We start from the raw sequence: 14,042 nt of genomic DNA, 5'->3' as shown, positions 1-14,042 counted from the left end.
TTTTCCTTGATGGCTGTTGCCAGGGAGCTTCACAATCGTTGATTGCACCTGTTACATCGCTATAAATGGTGCCAAAGTCACAAATCACTGATCTTTACCAATTTACTATTGGAGGGAGATTATAGCCTGCAGTTTTCTTTTACAACTGGCAGGACAGCTGTAATTGTGGATAACTTTAGCCAGTATGACCTGAAAACATGGTTAGCTGGGAATAAAATGGTCACATGAAATTGAAACAGTTGTGGAGAGTAAATTTGATAAAGTCTAACTGGACAGACATTGATGATTAAATTCTTTCTACATCAATATCTATGTCGATCGATCCTGTCGTCCATACAGACTACCAATGTGTCAGAAGAATGTACTCTGGAGTACTGATGTTCTCAGAGGATTGGACAAAAGACACGCAAGATATTGACTTCCTTCAGGACAAATTGAAAGTTCGATACAGTAGAGGCAAAATTTAATTAAAGTGCATCATACAGCTGTTTTGTCCCACTAGGACTCAACAGTGATGCTATTATAGGGTCTAAAGTGTTGACACTCAAAGACAGAAATTCGTAATTGGGCGAAATTCAAATTAGGTCGAAAGAAATATCAAAATCTAGATGGGAGGTACAGTTACTCCTTAATTCAATCATTTCCTAATTTTGAATATTTCAAAAGACCAAGCACATGTCTAGCTCTAGGTAGGAGGTATGTTCTGTAGGCTTGTTAATGAGAATTACATTATTATATTAACCAGAATGAAACATTTCATTACAGGAAACCATGATTGGTTAGGATGCTGGGGTAAACACATGAAATCTCAGGGCTTTAAGGCAATACGGGAATACCAGAAGGTAAGACCAAGGTCACGGCCACAAGGCTACAAGGTCATGGCCACTAGGTCAGGACCAAGAGGCCATTATTTTAAGCTTGCAAAGTCAAGGCAACAAATCAAAATTTTCATGCCAAGGTCAGTGATACCATCTGATCTCAATAATATCACTGTCATATTATGCAGAGAATAAAGTGTTTTGATTCCATGTCATCAGTACATGTGGTAGATCATCCGACTGTATATAGCTAAAATGTGTATGCTTTTTTTCTTGCAGTTGAACCATTTCCCAGGTTCGTTTCAAATAGGTAGAAAAGATCGTCTGTGGAGAAATTTGTCTAAAATGCAGTTGCATTGTGGCAAGAAAGAGTTTGGATTTTTCCCTCAGACATTCGTCCTGCCTTATGATAATAAATTATTGAAACGTGCATGGGAAGATGGAGGCAACAAGCAGAAGTGGATTATCAAACCTCCAGCATCAGCGCGAGGGATTGGTATCAAGGTTATTAGCAAGTGGAACCAGATACCACGCAAACGGGCAGTCATCGTACAGAGGTACATTTGCATTGCTATTACCTATAATGTAAATGTTAGACATTAGACAAGGGTGGTCAGGTGGCATAGTGGTAACACTTTCACCTAGGTGGTTTGGTTTGATGCCCCAATCGGACATGGAAAGGTATGGGGTCACCTGCCCAACCACGTGGGTTTTCTCTGGGTACTCCAGTTTCCTCCCACAGTATGACCCCTCATGTGCTTCCATATGGGCTGACAAGCATGATTGATATAAGTTGATATAACTTGTTTGGTAATTGTTGTAAAATGAATAACGTTTTACTTTTTTTTTTCAAATGTTCGACAAGGTCATTATTGTGCTTTTCAGGATAATAAATACTCATAGGGTCAATAATTGTATGGTTAATGATATACAGCTATTGACCCTATGAGATTGATATAAGTATTTATTATCCTGAAAGCACAATAATGACCCTGTCTAACATTTCTTCCTCTGACCTGGTTTGAGGTACATAGAAAGCTGTGTAAGTGTGGATATTCAGATAAAGGATTTCAGTATTTCATCTTATCAGCTCATTCTAGGATGGTTGTGAATGTGAATATTGATACGTCAGGCTAAAAGGGGTTCTCATGTACATGGGGTATGAGTGTGTAGCTTATTAGTCAAGCTAGGAGGGGACTGTCATTGTACATGCAGACCTAAGGAGATATGTGTATATATTACCAAATCTATTCCGCAATGTGCCCTTGTCTGATGTTAATCTCATTATAATGTTTATTAAAATGCTTATAAATGTTATTTAATTGTCCTACAATAGACACACCTTTATTGTTCAAAGTTTGATGCTTTGGTCACCTGGGCTTATTACAGGATAAATATGGTATCTAGGGATGTCCTGTCGAAATGTATTTATTGAAGTTCAGAGAGGTACTCTCAGGCATTTAAGACAGTAGGGATGTTAAACTTGTCCCAGAGTTAACCATAAATCTATCAACGCGGGCCTAATAGGATTACCTCCCCTTGACAGGTATCTGGGTCGGCCGTATCTGATCAACGACAGCAAGTTCGACATGAGAATCTACGTTTATGTCAGCAGCTACGACCCACTGCGGGTGTACGTGTTTGAGGATGGACTCGCGAGATTTGCATCGTGCAAGTATGTATTCATGCTTAGTTTTAATGCCCTTTCCCACCTCTCATCAAAATGTCCTTTGTCATGATAATGATTTATGAAATTTTTTACTTATAACCTTTGCTGTTAGAAGGATTTAACTCCCCCCCCCCCCCCCCCCCCCCCCAAAAAAAAAAAATATAGTAAGTATACATTTGAAAATAGTTCATAGCAATATGAATGTCATTCTGTCCATGTCTGATCAACAACAAAAGTACCTGGAAATGAAATTTTCTGGCAATTGATATAGATATTCAATTACTATGGAAGATCATAATCAAGGACTGTAATTATATGACTACAGTAAGTACATTTTCACTTTCCATTCCCTCACAAAAATAACAATGACACATTTGATACCGTATGACTCTCACTTTTTGTACAATCCTGTTAAATTTATATTTTGAGGAATATTTAATGATAATAAAAAAGAATGAATTAAGAATCACTGATAAACTTGATTATAACCAGTACTTGAAAATTGATTAGTTGACATTTTCAGATTAAAACCCATCATTGATTTTGGAACCAATAAAAATCTAATAGAGAGGTCTATCAGTCTTACATAATGTATCGGATTTATTGACATGAAATGCAGATTTTCCACAGTTGTAATAAGGATATTTTTAAAAGTAATCTTATGTCTATTTCAGGTACTCGTCATCCATGAAAAATCTCAACAACAAATTCATGCATCTCACCAACTACAGCATTAACAAGAAAAATGATGATTACCAGGCTAACGGTGACGAAAAACTGTGTCAAGGTCACAAGTGGTAAGGTTCAAAGGTCATATGAGTTAAAAAATACATTACTAGAAGGTCATTTAGGATTTAACAATCAATAAGGCTACTATTTACTTACAGATGTCAAAGTGACTGAACATCAGAGAAAGATATAGTGTCTGTATAGAGACCTCGGATGTTGTTAGGATGGGAAGTTTAAGATTTACTGCATGAATCCTTTTATAAGCCTAATGTTATAAACATGTAAATTTTAATTAGCTCAAAGTTAGAGGGTGGCTTTTGCAGAATGAAATAGCTTTTGTTACGATATTTTTTTCTGAACAATACACTATACATGGGCACCAGACAATGGCTTATTGCCAGACATGGGCTTATTGCCAGACATGGGCTTATTACCAGACATGGGCTTATTGCCAGACATGGACTTATTACCAGACATGGGTTTATTACCAGACATGGGCTTATTGCCAGACATGGACTTATTGCCAGACATGGACTTATTGCCAAACATGGGCTTATTGCCAGACAAGGGCTTATTGCCAGACATGGGCTTATTACCAGACATGGGCTTATTACCAGGCATTGGTTAATTACCAGACATGGGCTTTTAACCAGACATGGGATTATTACCAGACATGGGCTTATAACCAGACATGGGCTTATTACCAGACATGGGCTTATTACCAGATATGGGATTATTACCAGACATGGGCTTATTACCAGACATTTGTTTATTACCAGACAGACTTATTACCAGACTTGGACAGGATTATTGCCAAATAGATACAGTACTCAACAACTAATGTAACACCTGTACCACAAGTGTCTTACTTGTACACCAAGGACAAATTCACAAAGGCAAACCTATTTATAGACATGCTTGATAATCACTGGCATTAGAAACTGGTGTCATTGGCTGTGTATTCAATTGATCGTTGTATTTTTTTTTTCTCTTTACAACAGAAAGTCTAGACTAATTTTTGTTGGTGATTGAATAAGTAAAATCCAATTACATCAGTGGGTAAAATGGATCCCCTGGCCTGACTTTACAGATAAATAAAACAGAGGAATTAAAAAAGGTTCAGACAGGAAGAAAGAAAAAACACATCTGTGATTAAAAATTCTTTTTCATCTTGTAAACATTTTAGATTCATGAAGATTTGAACAAAAGCAATTGTGATAAAGTGGCGGGGGAAAAAAAAGAAGAAAAAAATGTAAATGAGAAAACATGCGTGGCATTGATCTAACTGTATAGATCACTGTTTACTAAACTTGTTGTCCTGTTGTAGCTTTTGTTTACGATTAATTGTGATATTAGAAGCATTTGATACTAGTATTCAGAAATTTAAAAAAAAACTTGTAACATTTAATATCCAATTATCAATTAAATACAACTACGTTTGATATCCAATTATCAGTTAAATACAGCCTAGTAACATTTGATATCAAATTACCAATTAGATACAACCTAGTAACATTTGATATCCAGTTATCAATTAAATACAACCTAGTAACATTTGATATCCAATTATCAATTAAATACAACCTAGTAACATTTTATATCCAATTATCAATTAAATACAACCTAGTAACATTTGATATCAAATTACCAATTAGATACAACCTAGTAACATTTGATATCCAGTTATCAATTAAATACAACCTAGTAACATTTGATATCCAATTATCAATTAAATACAACCTAGTAACATTTTATATCCAATTATCAATTAAATACAACCTAGTAACATTTTATATCCAATTATCAATTAAATACAACCTAGTTACAATTTGTACTTAAATGTAAGTTGTTGGAATTACAGAAATATTCTGACATCCTTTCCTAGTAAGTTTTAATACCCACCTCAAAACTTACATCCATCCATGCAGCTGTGCAAAGATTGTGTTAATTAAACTGATTTGTATTGTTTCGAATGAAAGTGACCTGTTCTTGTCTCTATGGAGAATTCATGTCATATGTATAAACCCTTACTTATCTCACAGGGGACTGAAGGCTTTGTGGAACTATATGAAGCGACAGGGCGTCAACACTGCAGCCATCTGGGAAAATATCAAGGACCTGGTCATCAAGACAATAGTCTGGTTTGTCATCAAATCATTGTGTACTGCTTTGTTAAATTGCATTATAAATAGATATTTAATGATTCCAGAATTTCTTGATCATGTGATTTTACCATGTTATCCAATGACTATACACATGTAACAGAGAGCATGATTAATTAAACTTAAATCACTGCCTCCACTAGGGATCAAACCCGAGGCCTCTGGCTTACTAGTCTTATGCTCAACTGATCGAGCTAAAGAGAAGATCTCTCTAGCTGAAGTAAACTGATGTGAGATCTATGTTGTACAACTCATCTCTGTTTATTTTGCACAGTGCTGACTCTCCAATCAACAGTATGATCAAGGCAAATGTTCGTAGCCGTTACTGTATTCACGAGCTGTTTGGATTTGACATCCTTCTAGACGAGAACCTAAAACCATGGATCCTAGAGGTCAACATATCACCAAGGTCAGGATTTACTGTCAAGTAAAACTGGTATACCAAGGTCTATAGGACTAACTCTCAAGTAAAACTGGTATACACAGGTCTATAGGGCCGGGTCTATAGGGCTAACTCTCAAGTAAAACTGGTATACCCTATTAATTGAATATTAAGTAAAAAGAATTCTGTAATTGGATTTTGAATGCTAAGCCATGTCAGTTCCCAATAAATTAGACCTGCTAACATGGCATTACTCGGAAACTGAACACAAAAAGTGACTTTCAGGCATAAATCTGTCTGAAAATGTGATGTACAATGTACAAATATAAAAAAACAATTGATTCTTTTGAGAAATTTATGAAAGAAATAGTGACTGTCTGAAGCAGATTCCAAACCTTTTCAATTAAGTCTAAAAGAATCTAGAGTACATTATTCCACCTATCGTTAACTTGTACCTGAATTTAGATATTGTTTGTTCTACTTGACAGTTTACATTCCAACTCTCAGCTGGACATCAACATTAAAGGCCAAATGATCAGAGACCTCTTTAACATTGCTGGTTTCCGTATCCCAGAGAAACATGATGTTGTTGTCCATAGCAACCAAACGACTACCACAGATTTCAGTAACCATGTTCCTTCCAATGACTATTGTATGGACAAACGTTTGTTTGCCCAAAACCACTCGTCGGACGAGCGGAGTAAACATGCCTACTACAGCCAGCGACATCAGGACGAGGTATATTTGTGTAATATTAAATCAATCAGTTTTGTGTAGTGCTATATAAATATGTGTTGTCCTTCTGCACTTTAACTTGTCCTGGCTCTATCTTCTACACTACTTGTCACTGGAACTTCATACTTGGGTCATGAATTCACCAAGGTGAAGTGATATCAAAAGTAGGTCACTATGACCTTCTACATATTGACCTTTGACCTACAGTTGGTGGCGGACAGCAATTCTCCAAATTTGTTTATTGATGTAGACTCTCACAAGAACTAGTAGAAAGAGGGTCTAAATAGTCTTCACATTGCTGTATAATTATAACAATGAAAAGATCGCAAATGATATTTTCTGTCGAAATCTTGTTTTTAGAAACAAAAATCATTTTGACTGTTTATCTTATATTGCTTTGCACTTACAGCAAGTTTTGCAGACCATCTTGGACGTACTGACACCTGACGATATACGAATACTGACAGAGAGTATTGACGAGGACAGTCGCAAGGGCTCCTTCCAGCGTGTGTTCCCCACTCCGAGCACACACAAGTACATGCATTTCTTTGAGACGCAACGCTACTACAACTTGCTGTTGGACCAGTATGTACAGAGGTACAACAGAATGGAACAAAAAGGTACCACTTACTAACATTACTTGTTAGATACTGTAAAGTCATCAATTTTCATGGATTTTTTTGTTGTTGATTTTGCAGGTATTCTTAATCAACAAACTCCATATGTCCACAATTTTCTTTTTAAACGGTTGAATTTTGACATGTATTTTTTTTTTTATATCAATGGGGTTTAATATCAATTAACAAAGCAAGTGCTAATGAAACACTTTTTTTCCAAAATTGTAAAATTTTAGCTTCATGAAAGTAATTATATATATAGTAAGTATTAAGAAGTCAAATGAGGAGAGGTGATCAAGAATTATGTTAACTCAAAAAATATTTCTATATACAAGTATTGTCTGAAACACTTGATGTTTCTTAGGTATATCTCTACTAGAGCTGTATTGTGATGAAGGTGTGCATCTGGCAAATCCAACGGACAACCCATATCACCAGGTATGTATGCCAGGTTATCTATAAGGGGTATCAGTACTACACCAGAAACAGGGTCCATTAAAAGGACCCATTCCCCTAAAAGCATCTTGTGAAAATTCCTAATTTACCACTGAAAAATTCCCAATTTTTAAGTCACTTTTGAATGATTAAGTTAGTTTTATCTACAAAGCCCTATACTAAGGTACTTTTGAAAAATAAAAAAACAGCTATAGATAACAAAATAAAATCAAAAATAATATGAAGGCAATAATCATCAAAGAAATTTGTATGAATTTCACTGTTTTTTGTTTTTCCCAATGTCACATTTTGTCGCATAGAAATTCCCAATTCAATGGACCCTGAACCCAGTTGAAAATTGTAGGAAAATCTCTGTGCACAGAATACTCCGATACATAAGGGTTTTGAGTGCCCACCACATGACTACTGTGGCAATTTTAAATTATTTTTCTATTAAATTCTTTCGTTCAGGTTCGATCCCTAGCGGAGGCAGTGATTTAAATTTAATTAATCATGCTCTCTGTAACATTTATCCTTTATTTTCATATTATAATAGCTACAGGTTGCATTTCCCTTTCAGAAGATTGGAATGTTTTGAAATTATTGCTTCAGAAACTTTCTACATTTATAGTTATACAAAATATTTCCTGGCCGGTAGTATGATGGATAAGCTCCTTACTATAAAGCTCAATGGCTCTTTGTTAGAGTCCAAGTAAAGAAAAGTAAATTTTTATATTGTAAAAAGGCAATAGTGAATATATTTCCCTTCAGTGAATGATGAATAACTCCCAAGTCAGAAAAATACCTAACAAAATTGAATTTGTAATCATAATCAGTTTCAGGTAAAGATCTTGGAACTAGAATTTTGATTTTGTGAGTTTCGATTATTTTAATAAATGGTAAATATTTCTGTCTTTTCATGATTTAATTACCAAAGAAAAGTATGGAGTATATCCATTACCATACTATTGAAAAATTGTGATATGACCACAACATTTGTTCTTTCAGTGGGCTCCGCCAAATTCAGGTTTGAACAGTTTCCGCGGTGAGCCGCGGATGCAAAGTGCACCACAGCCCAAACATGACATCCGTGCTGCCATGCATGTGAGGTCGAGGTATGTCAAGGCGGAACCAGTATTCCTCGAGCTGTTTGTCATGAATTTCATGTACCTCTCACAGATACTAATGCCTTACTCTTTCCCTCGCCAAGGTGTCACAGGCTCAATAGCAGACGACACTTAGACCACAGGCTCGATAGCAGACGACACTTAGACCACAGACTCCATAGCAGACAACACTTAGACCACAGGCTCGATAGCAGACGATACTTAGACCACAGGCTCCATAGCAGACGACACTTAGACCACAGGCTCCATAGCAGACGACACTTAGACCACAGGCTCCATAGCAGACGACACTTAGACCACAGGCTCGATAGCAGACGATACTTAGACCACAGGCTCCATAGCAGACGACACTTAGACCACAGGCTCCATAGCAGACGACACTTAGACCACAGACTCCATAGCAGTAGACACTCAGACCACAGACTCAATAGCAGACGACACTTAGACCACAGACTCCATAGCAGATGACACTTAGGCGATTGGCTCAATAGGAGATGACACTTAGACGATAGGCTCCATAGCAGATGACACTTACACTTCAGACTCAATAGCAGATGACATTTAAACCATAGGATCTATAGCAGATAACAGGCTCCAAAGCACAAAATAATGAGTTCATATAGAAGAGGTGGCAGGGTCCGTATCATAAAACATTCAGGACACAAATTCCATAGCCAAACAACATTAGACAACAGGATCCATAGCTGACGACACTAAGATCAGGTTATAGGACAAATACATGTAGCAGACCACATTTATGTCACATTGATAATATCTTGACACCCAAAGTAAGCCTGGTTTACTCAGCACCGGTCAACCTGTAATCATTTTTTATGTGACAGTTGTTGGTAAAGAATTTGTCTGACTGTATAGGTCTCTTTCCGAAGTATTTATGTGACTGTGGTTTCTTGTCAATGAGACTTCATGCCTCTCTGTGGTACTTTTCTCTCCATATTTGTATAAGACTCCTAATACACCTTGATAACAAAATGATCGCATTTCTTTAAAAGTTTTGAAGTTCAATGTTATGGTCTTTGTAAGTGTATTTGGTTACAATGTTTTGATGCAGACAGTGTATTGTTTACCTAACTTATATATATATACATATGTATTGTCCAACCTTTTGTTTTGGAATGTACATTTATCGTTTAGTTATTTCTACCAAAAGTGACTTTACTCACAGTGTTCATGAGCTTATAAAGCTCAAACATATCAAATACTGAGTATTGTTGACAGAAACTTTTGCCAAAATATCAAATACCTCCCGGTTTCCATGATGAACGGTTTGATTGTTTATATATTTATTCTCCATCCAATGCCAAAATCGGTTTTCCAAATCAAAGTCTGCTATTATAAGAACACTAGTCTTTCTGTAGTTGACAGCTGTACATATGCTAGACATCTTGATTTGTTGATGATATGATATGATCTTTCAGTTGCCAAAATTTTATTCATCCTATGACAGTGGAATTTTGTCTCCAAATTTGAATCAATTTTGCATTGAACAAGTACCAAATAGCCCAAATGTCAGAAGTATCTGCAAATGATTTTTTGTACCCATTGGTTTTTAAATGTTAGTATTTTGATAAAATGTGATCAATTATTTGAGAACTGTGCTGTGTCATTTTGATATTGTAGATTGGTAGTGTAGATGTATGGTTATATATATAATGTAGGCTGATATATATATTGATACTTCGATTCTTGAAGTATATAGCTATCTGATACTATAATGATAAGTGGATAGCTCCAACTAGGTACCTGGTAATATGCATTGTGTATGTCCAGCATAGCTCCTTGGAACAGTATGTCCAGTATAGCTCCTTGAAACAGTATGTCTAGTATAGTTCCTTGGTACAGTATGTCCAGTATAGCTAATTGGTACAGTATGTCCAGTATAGTTCCTTGGTACAGTATGTCCAGTATAGCTAATTGGTACAGTATGTCCAGTATAGCTCCTTGGTACAGTATGTCCAGTATAGCTCCTTGGTACAGAATGTCCAGGAAAGATCCTTGGTACAGTATGTCCAGTATAGCTCCTTGGTACAGTATGTCCAGTATAGTTCCTTGGTACAGTATGTCCAGTATAGCTCCTTGGTACAGTATGTCCAGTATAGCTCCTTGGTACAGTATGTCCAGGAAAGATCCTTGGTACTGTATGTCCAGTATAGCTCCATGGTACAGTATGTCCAGTATAGCTCCATGGTACAGTATGTCCAGTATAGTTCCTTGGTACAGTATGTCCAGTATAGCTCCATGGTACAGTATGTCCAGTATAGCTCCTTGGTACAGTATGTCCAGGAAAGATCCTTGGTACTGTATGTCCAGTATCGTTCCTTGGTACTGTATGTCCAGCATAGCTCTTTGGTACAGTGTGTCCAGTATAGCTCCATGGTACAGTATGTCCAGTATAGCTCCATGGTACAGTATGTCCAGTATAGCTCCATGGTACAGTGTGTCCAGTATAGCTCCTTGGTACAGTATGTCCAGTATAGCTCTTTGGTACAGTGTGTCCAGTATAGTTCCTTGGTACAGTATGTCCAGTACAGCTCCTTGGTACAGTATGTCCAGCATAGTTCCTTGGTACAGTATGTCCAGTATAGTTCCTTGGTACAGTATGTCCAGTATAGCTCCTTGGTACAGTATGTCCAGGAACGATCCTTGGTACAGTATTCCAGTATAGCTCCATGGTACTGTATGTCCAGTATAGCTCTTTGGTACAGTGTGTCCAGTATAGCTCTTTGGTACAGTGTGTCCAGTATAGTTCCTTGGTACAGTGTGTCCAGTATAGCTCTTTGGTACAGTGTGTCCAGTATAGCTCCATGGTACATTATGTCCAGGAAAGATCCTTGGTACAGTATGTCCAGTATAGCTCCTTGGTACAGTATGTCCAGTATAGCTCCTTGGTACAGTATGTCCAGTATAGCTCCTTGGTACAGTATGTCCAGCATAGCTCCTTGGTACAGTATGTCCAGCATAGCTCCTTGGTACAGTATGTACAGTATAGCTCCTTGGTACAGTATGTCCAGTATAGCTCCTTGGTACAGTATGTCCAGGAAAGATCCTTGGTACAGTATGTCCAGTATAGCTCCATGGTACATTATGTCCAGGAAAGATCCTTGGTACAGTATGTCCAGTATAGCTCCTTGGTACAGTATGTCCAGTATAGCTCCTTGGTACAGTATGTCCAGTATAGCTCCTTGGTACAGTATGTCCAGGAACGATCCTTGGTACTGTATGTCCAGTATAGCTCCATGGTACAGTATTCCAGTATAGCTCCATGGTACAGTATTCCAGTATAGCTCCTTGGTACAGTATGTCCAGGAAAGATCCTTGGTACATTATTCCAGTATAGCTCCATGTACAGTATGTCCTTGGTACTGTATGCCTGCAGCATAGCTCCCTGGTACAGTATCTCCAGCATAAGTTAACCAAATATAGGGCTTGGTATGAAATGAACAGTGAATGATTTAGCTTTTTTGAAGCTGTGTAGGGAGGGTTAGAGTTAGGTGCTACAACAACCAAGAAATGAAGCATTATACCTACTCTGATTCGTTTGATCCATTGTGTATTTTAAAGTATGTATATTTTGGTGGGATGATTTTATATGGTAAATGAGAGATAAACATGCAGATATTGTTAGTTATTGGAAAGTTTCTGTGTTTAAATGTTATTTCCAAACAATTGGTATTGTTCTAGATAAGCAGACTTGTGTCACTTTATGACTTGTATTGTAACTGTCTGTGATATTATGTGGTAATTATAGGAATATGAATGACACTTGTGTATCCTTACCTTCTTGACTCATACCTAGTAGTATATATACAGTATGTGTATAACCCTGCATACAGTAGTGGGGAGGCTTGGTCATATATTTGATACCGGAATATCTCTTTTTAAAACTGGAAAACTAATGAAGATGTACAGTGTTTTCTGGATTTTCTATGTTAAACAGAATATGAGGGGAGTATGAATGATTGCCTGACAAAAAAGTTGTCTGGGATTTCTGACAGCCACCTTCCAATGCTGGCCAATTTTGTATTTGTACATACTTGTATATATTGTACATGTGTACTCACTCTGTGTTGTTTTGTGTGTAAATGTTGTTTTTGAACAGTTTGTGCTTATGAAGAAACTATTGTGCTTGTATTTAGAGAAGATACTACTATATGTTACAGAATTCCATTGACCATTCTCAAAATTGAGCCAGAAATTGCATTTCCATAATATTAACTTGGTAAAGATCTGACATTTTTTAATTTTCAAACAAAATCATTTGCATGCTAGCTTAAATCTTTTGTAAATCAAATGTACTTTTTGAAAATGGATCTGTAACATTTTGTGGTTGTTGATTGGCTTGTAAGTGTTGTCATGTGATGTGGTCATGTGATGTACAGTGTAACCAGTATATGTGCAGATAGTTTATAACACATATATGATATCCATGTGTCCACCGTCCATGTATTATATATATCTCTGTCCTAAATCTCTTTCCCGGGATGTAAATGTACTCTCTAATTATGGGGGGGTGAAATTGTTTACACAATTGATATGCATAATCAATACCGTAAAATCAGTGGGATAAAGACAGACATAGCCATACTTGTCCACTATACATTCTTACTTTCTTGTCTGCATTAAGTCTAGCTATCATTACCATATTTGTCTGGAAACAATCCCATCTATATCTTTTGCAGTTCACTAAAAAAGGTAACAAATGCGATTTGAAAAACCCAAGCACTCCTACTGGTAATAAGTCTGTCCTGTGTCAGCCCATGAACCCCTACTGGTAATAAGTCTGTCCTGTGTCGGCCCATGATTTACCCCTACTGGTAATAAGTCTGTTCTTTGTCGGCCAATGAACCCCTACTGGTAATAAGTTTGTCCTGTGTCGGCCAATGAACCCCTACTGGTAATAAGTCTGTCCTGTGTCGGCCCATGAACCCCTACTGGTAATAAGTCTGTCCCGTGGCGGCCCATGAGCCCATACTGGTAATAAGTCTGTCCCGTGTCAGCCCATAAGCCCCTATTGGTAATAAGTCTGTTCTGTGTCAGCCCATGAATCCCTACTGGTAATAAGTTTGTCCTGTGTCGGCCAATGAACCCATACTGGTATTAAGTCTGTCCCGTGTCAGCCCATAAACTCCTACTGGTAATAAGTCTGTCCAGTGTCAGCCCATGAACCCCTACTGGTAATAAGTCTGTTCTGTGTCAGCCCATGAATCCCTACTGGTAATAAGTCTGTCCTGTGTCAGCCCATGAACCCCTACTGGTAATAAGTCTTTCCTGTGTCGGCCAATGAACCCATACTGGTAATAAGTCTGTCCTGTGTCAGCCCATGAACCCCTACTGGTATTAAATCTGTCCT

At 37.2% G+C, this 14,042-nt stretch overlaps 1 protein-coding gene across 2 annotated transcripts in view; it reads left to right on the top strand.

Annotated features, from left to right (window-relative positions):
* The window catches only part of LOC117343465 (tubulin polyglutamylase TTLL4-like), a 74,487-nt gene that overhangs the window by 58,783 nt on the left and 1,662 nt on the right, over positions 1-14,042 (top strand). For both annotated transcript variants that reach the window (XM_033905823.1, XM_033905822.1), the window contains 10 exons: positions 766-842; positions 1,098-1,375; positions 2,365-2,493; positions 3,162-3,284; positions 5,259-5,357; positions 5,653-5,787; positions 6,249-6,498; positions 6,905-7,115; positions 7,477-7,550; positions 8,556-8,662. In XM_033905823.1, the coding sequence (XP_033761714.1) occupies positions 766-842; positions 1,098-1,375; positions 2,365-2,493; positions 3,162-3,284; positions 5,259-5,357; positions 5,653-5,787; positions 6,249-6,498; positions 6,905-7,115; positions 7,477-7,550; positions 8,556-8,662 (1,483 nt within the window). The remainder of the gene's footprint in view (positions 1-765; positions 843-1,097; positions 1,376-2,364; positions 2,494-3,161; positions 3,285-5,258; positions 5,358-5,652; positions 5,788-6,248; positions 6,499-6,904; positions 7,116-7,476; positions 7,551-8,555; positions 8,663-14,042) is intronic.

The sequence above is a fragment of the Pecten maximus genome, chromosome 15, assembly GCF_902652985.1.
Source record: "Pecten maximus chromosome 15, xPecMax1.1, whole genome shotgun sequence".
NCBI classification, from domain to species: domain Eukaryota; kingdom Metazoa; phylum Mollusca; class Bivalvia; order Pectinida; family Pectinidae; genus Pecten; species Pecten maximus.
The sequence above is the reverse complement of the archived record's forward strand: the minus strand, read 5'-3'. Positions and strand labels throughout refer to the sequence as shown.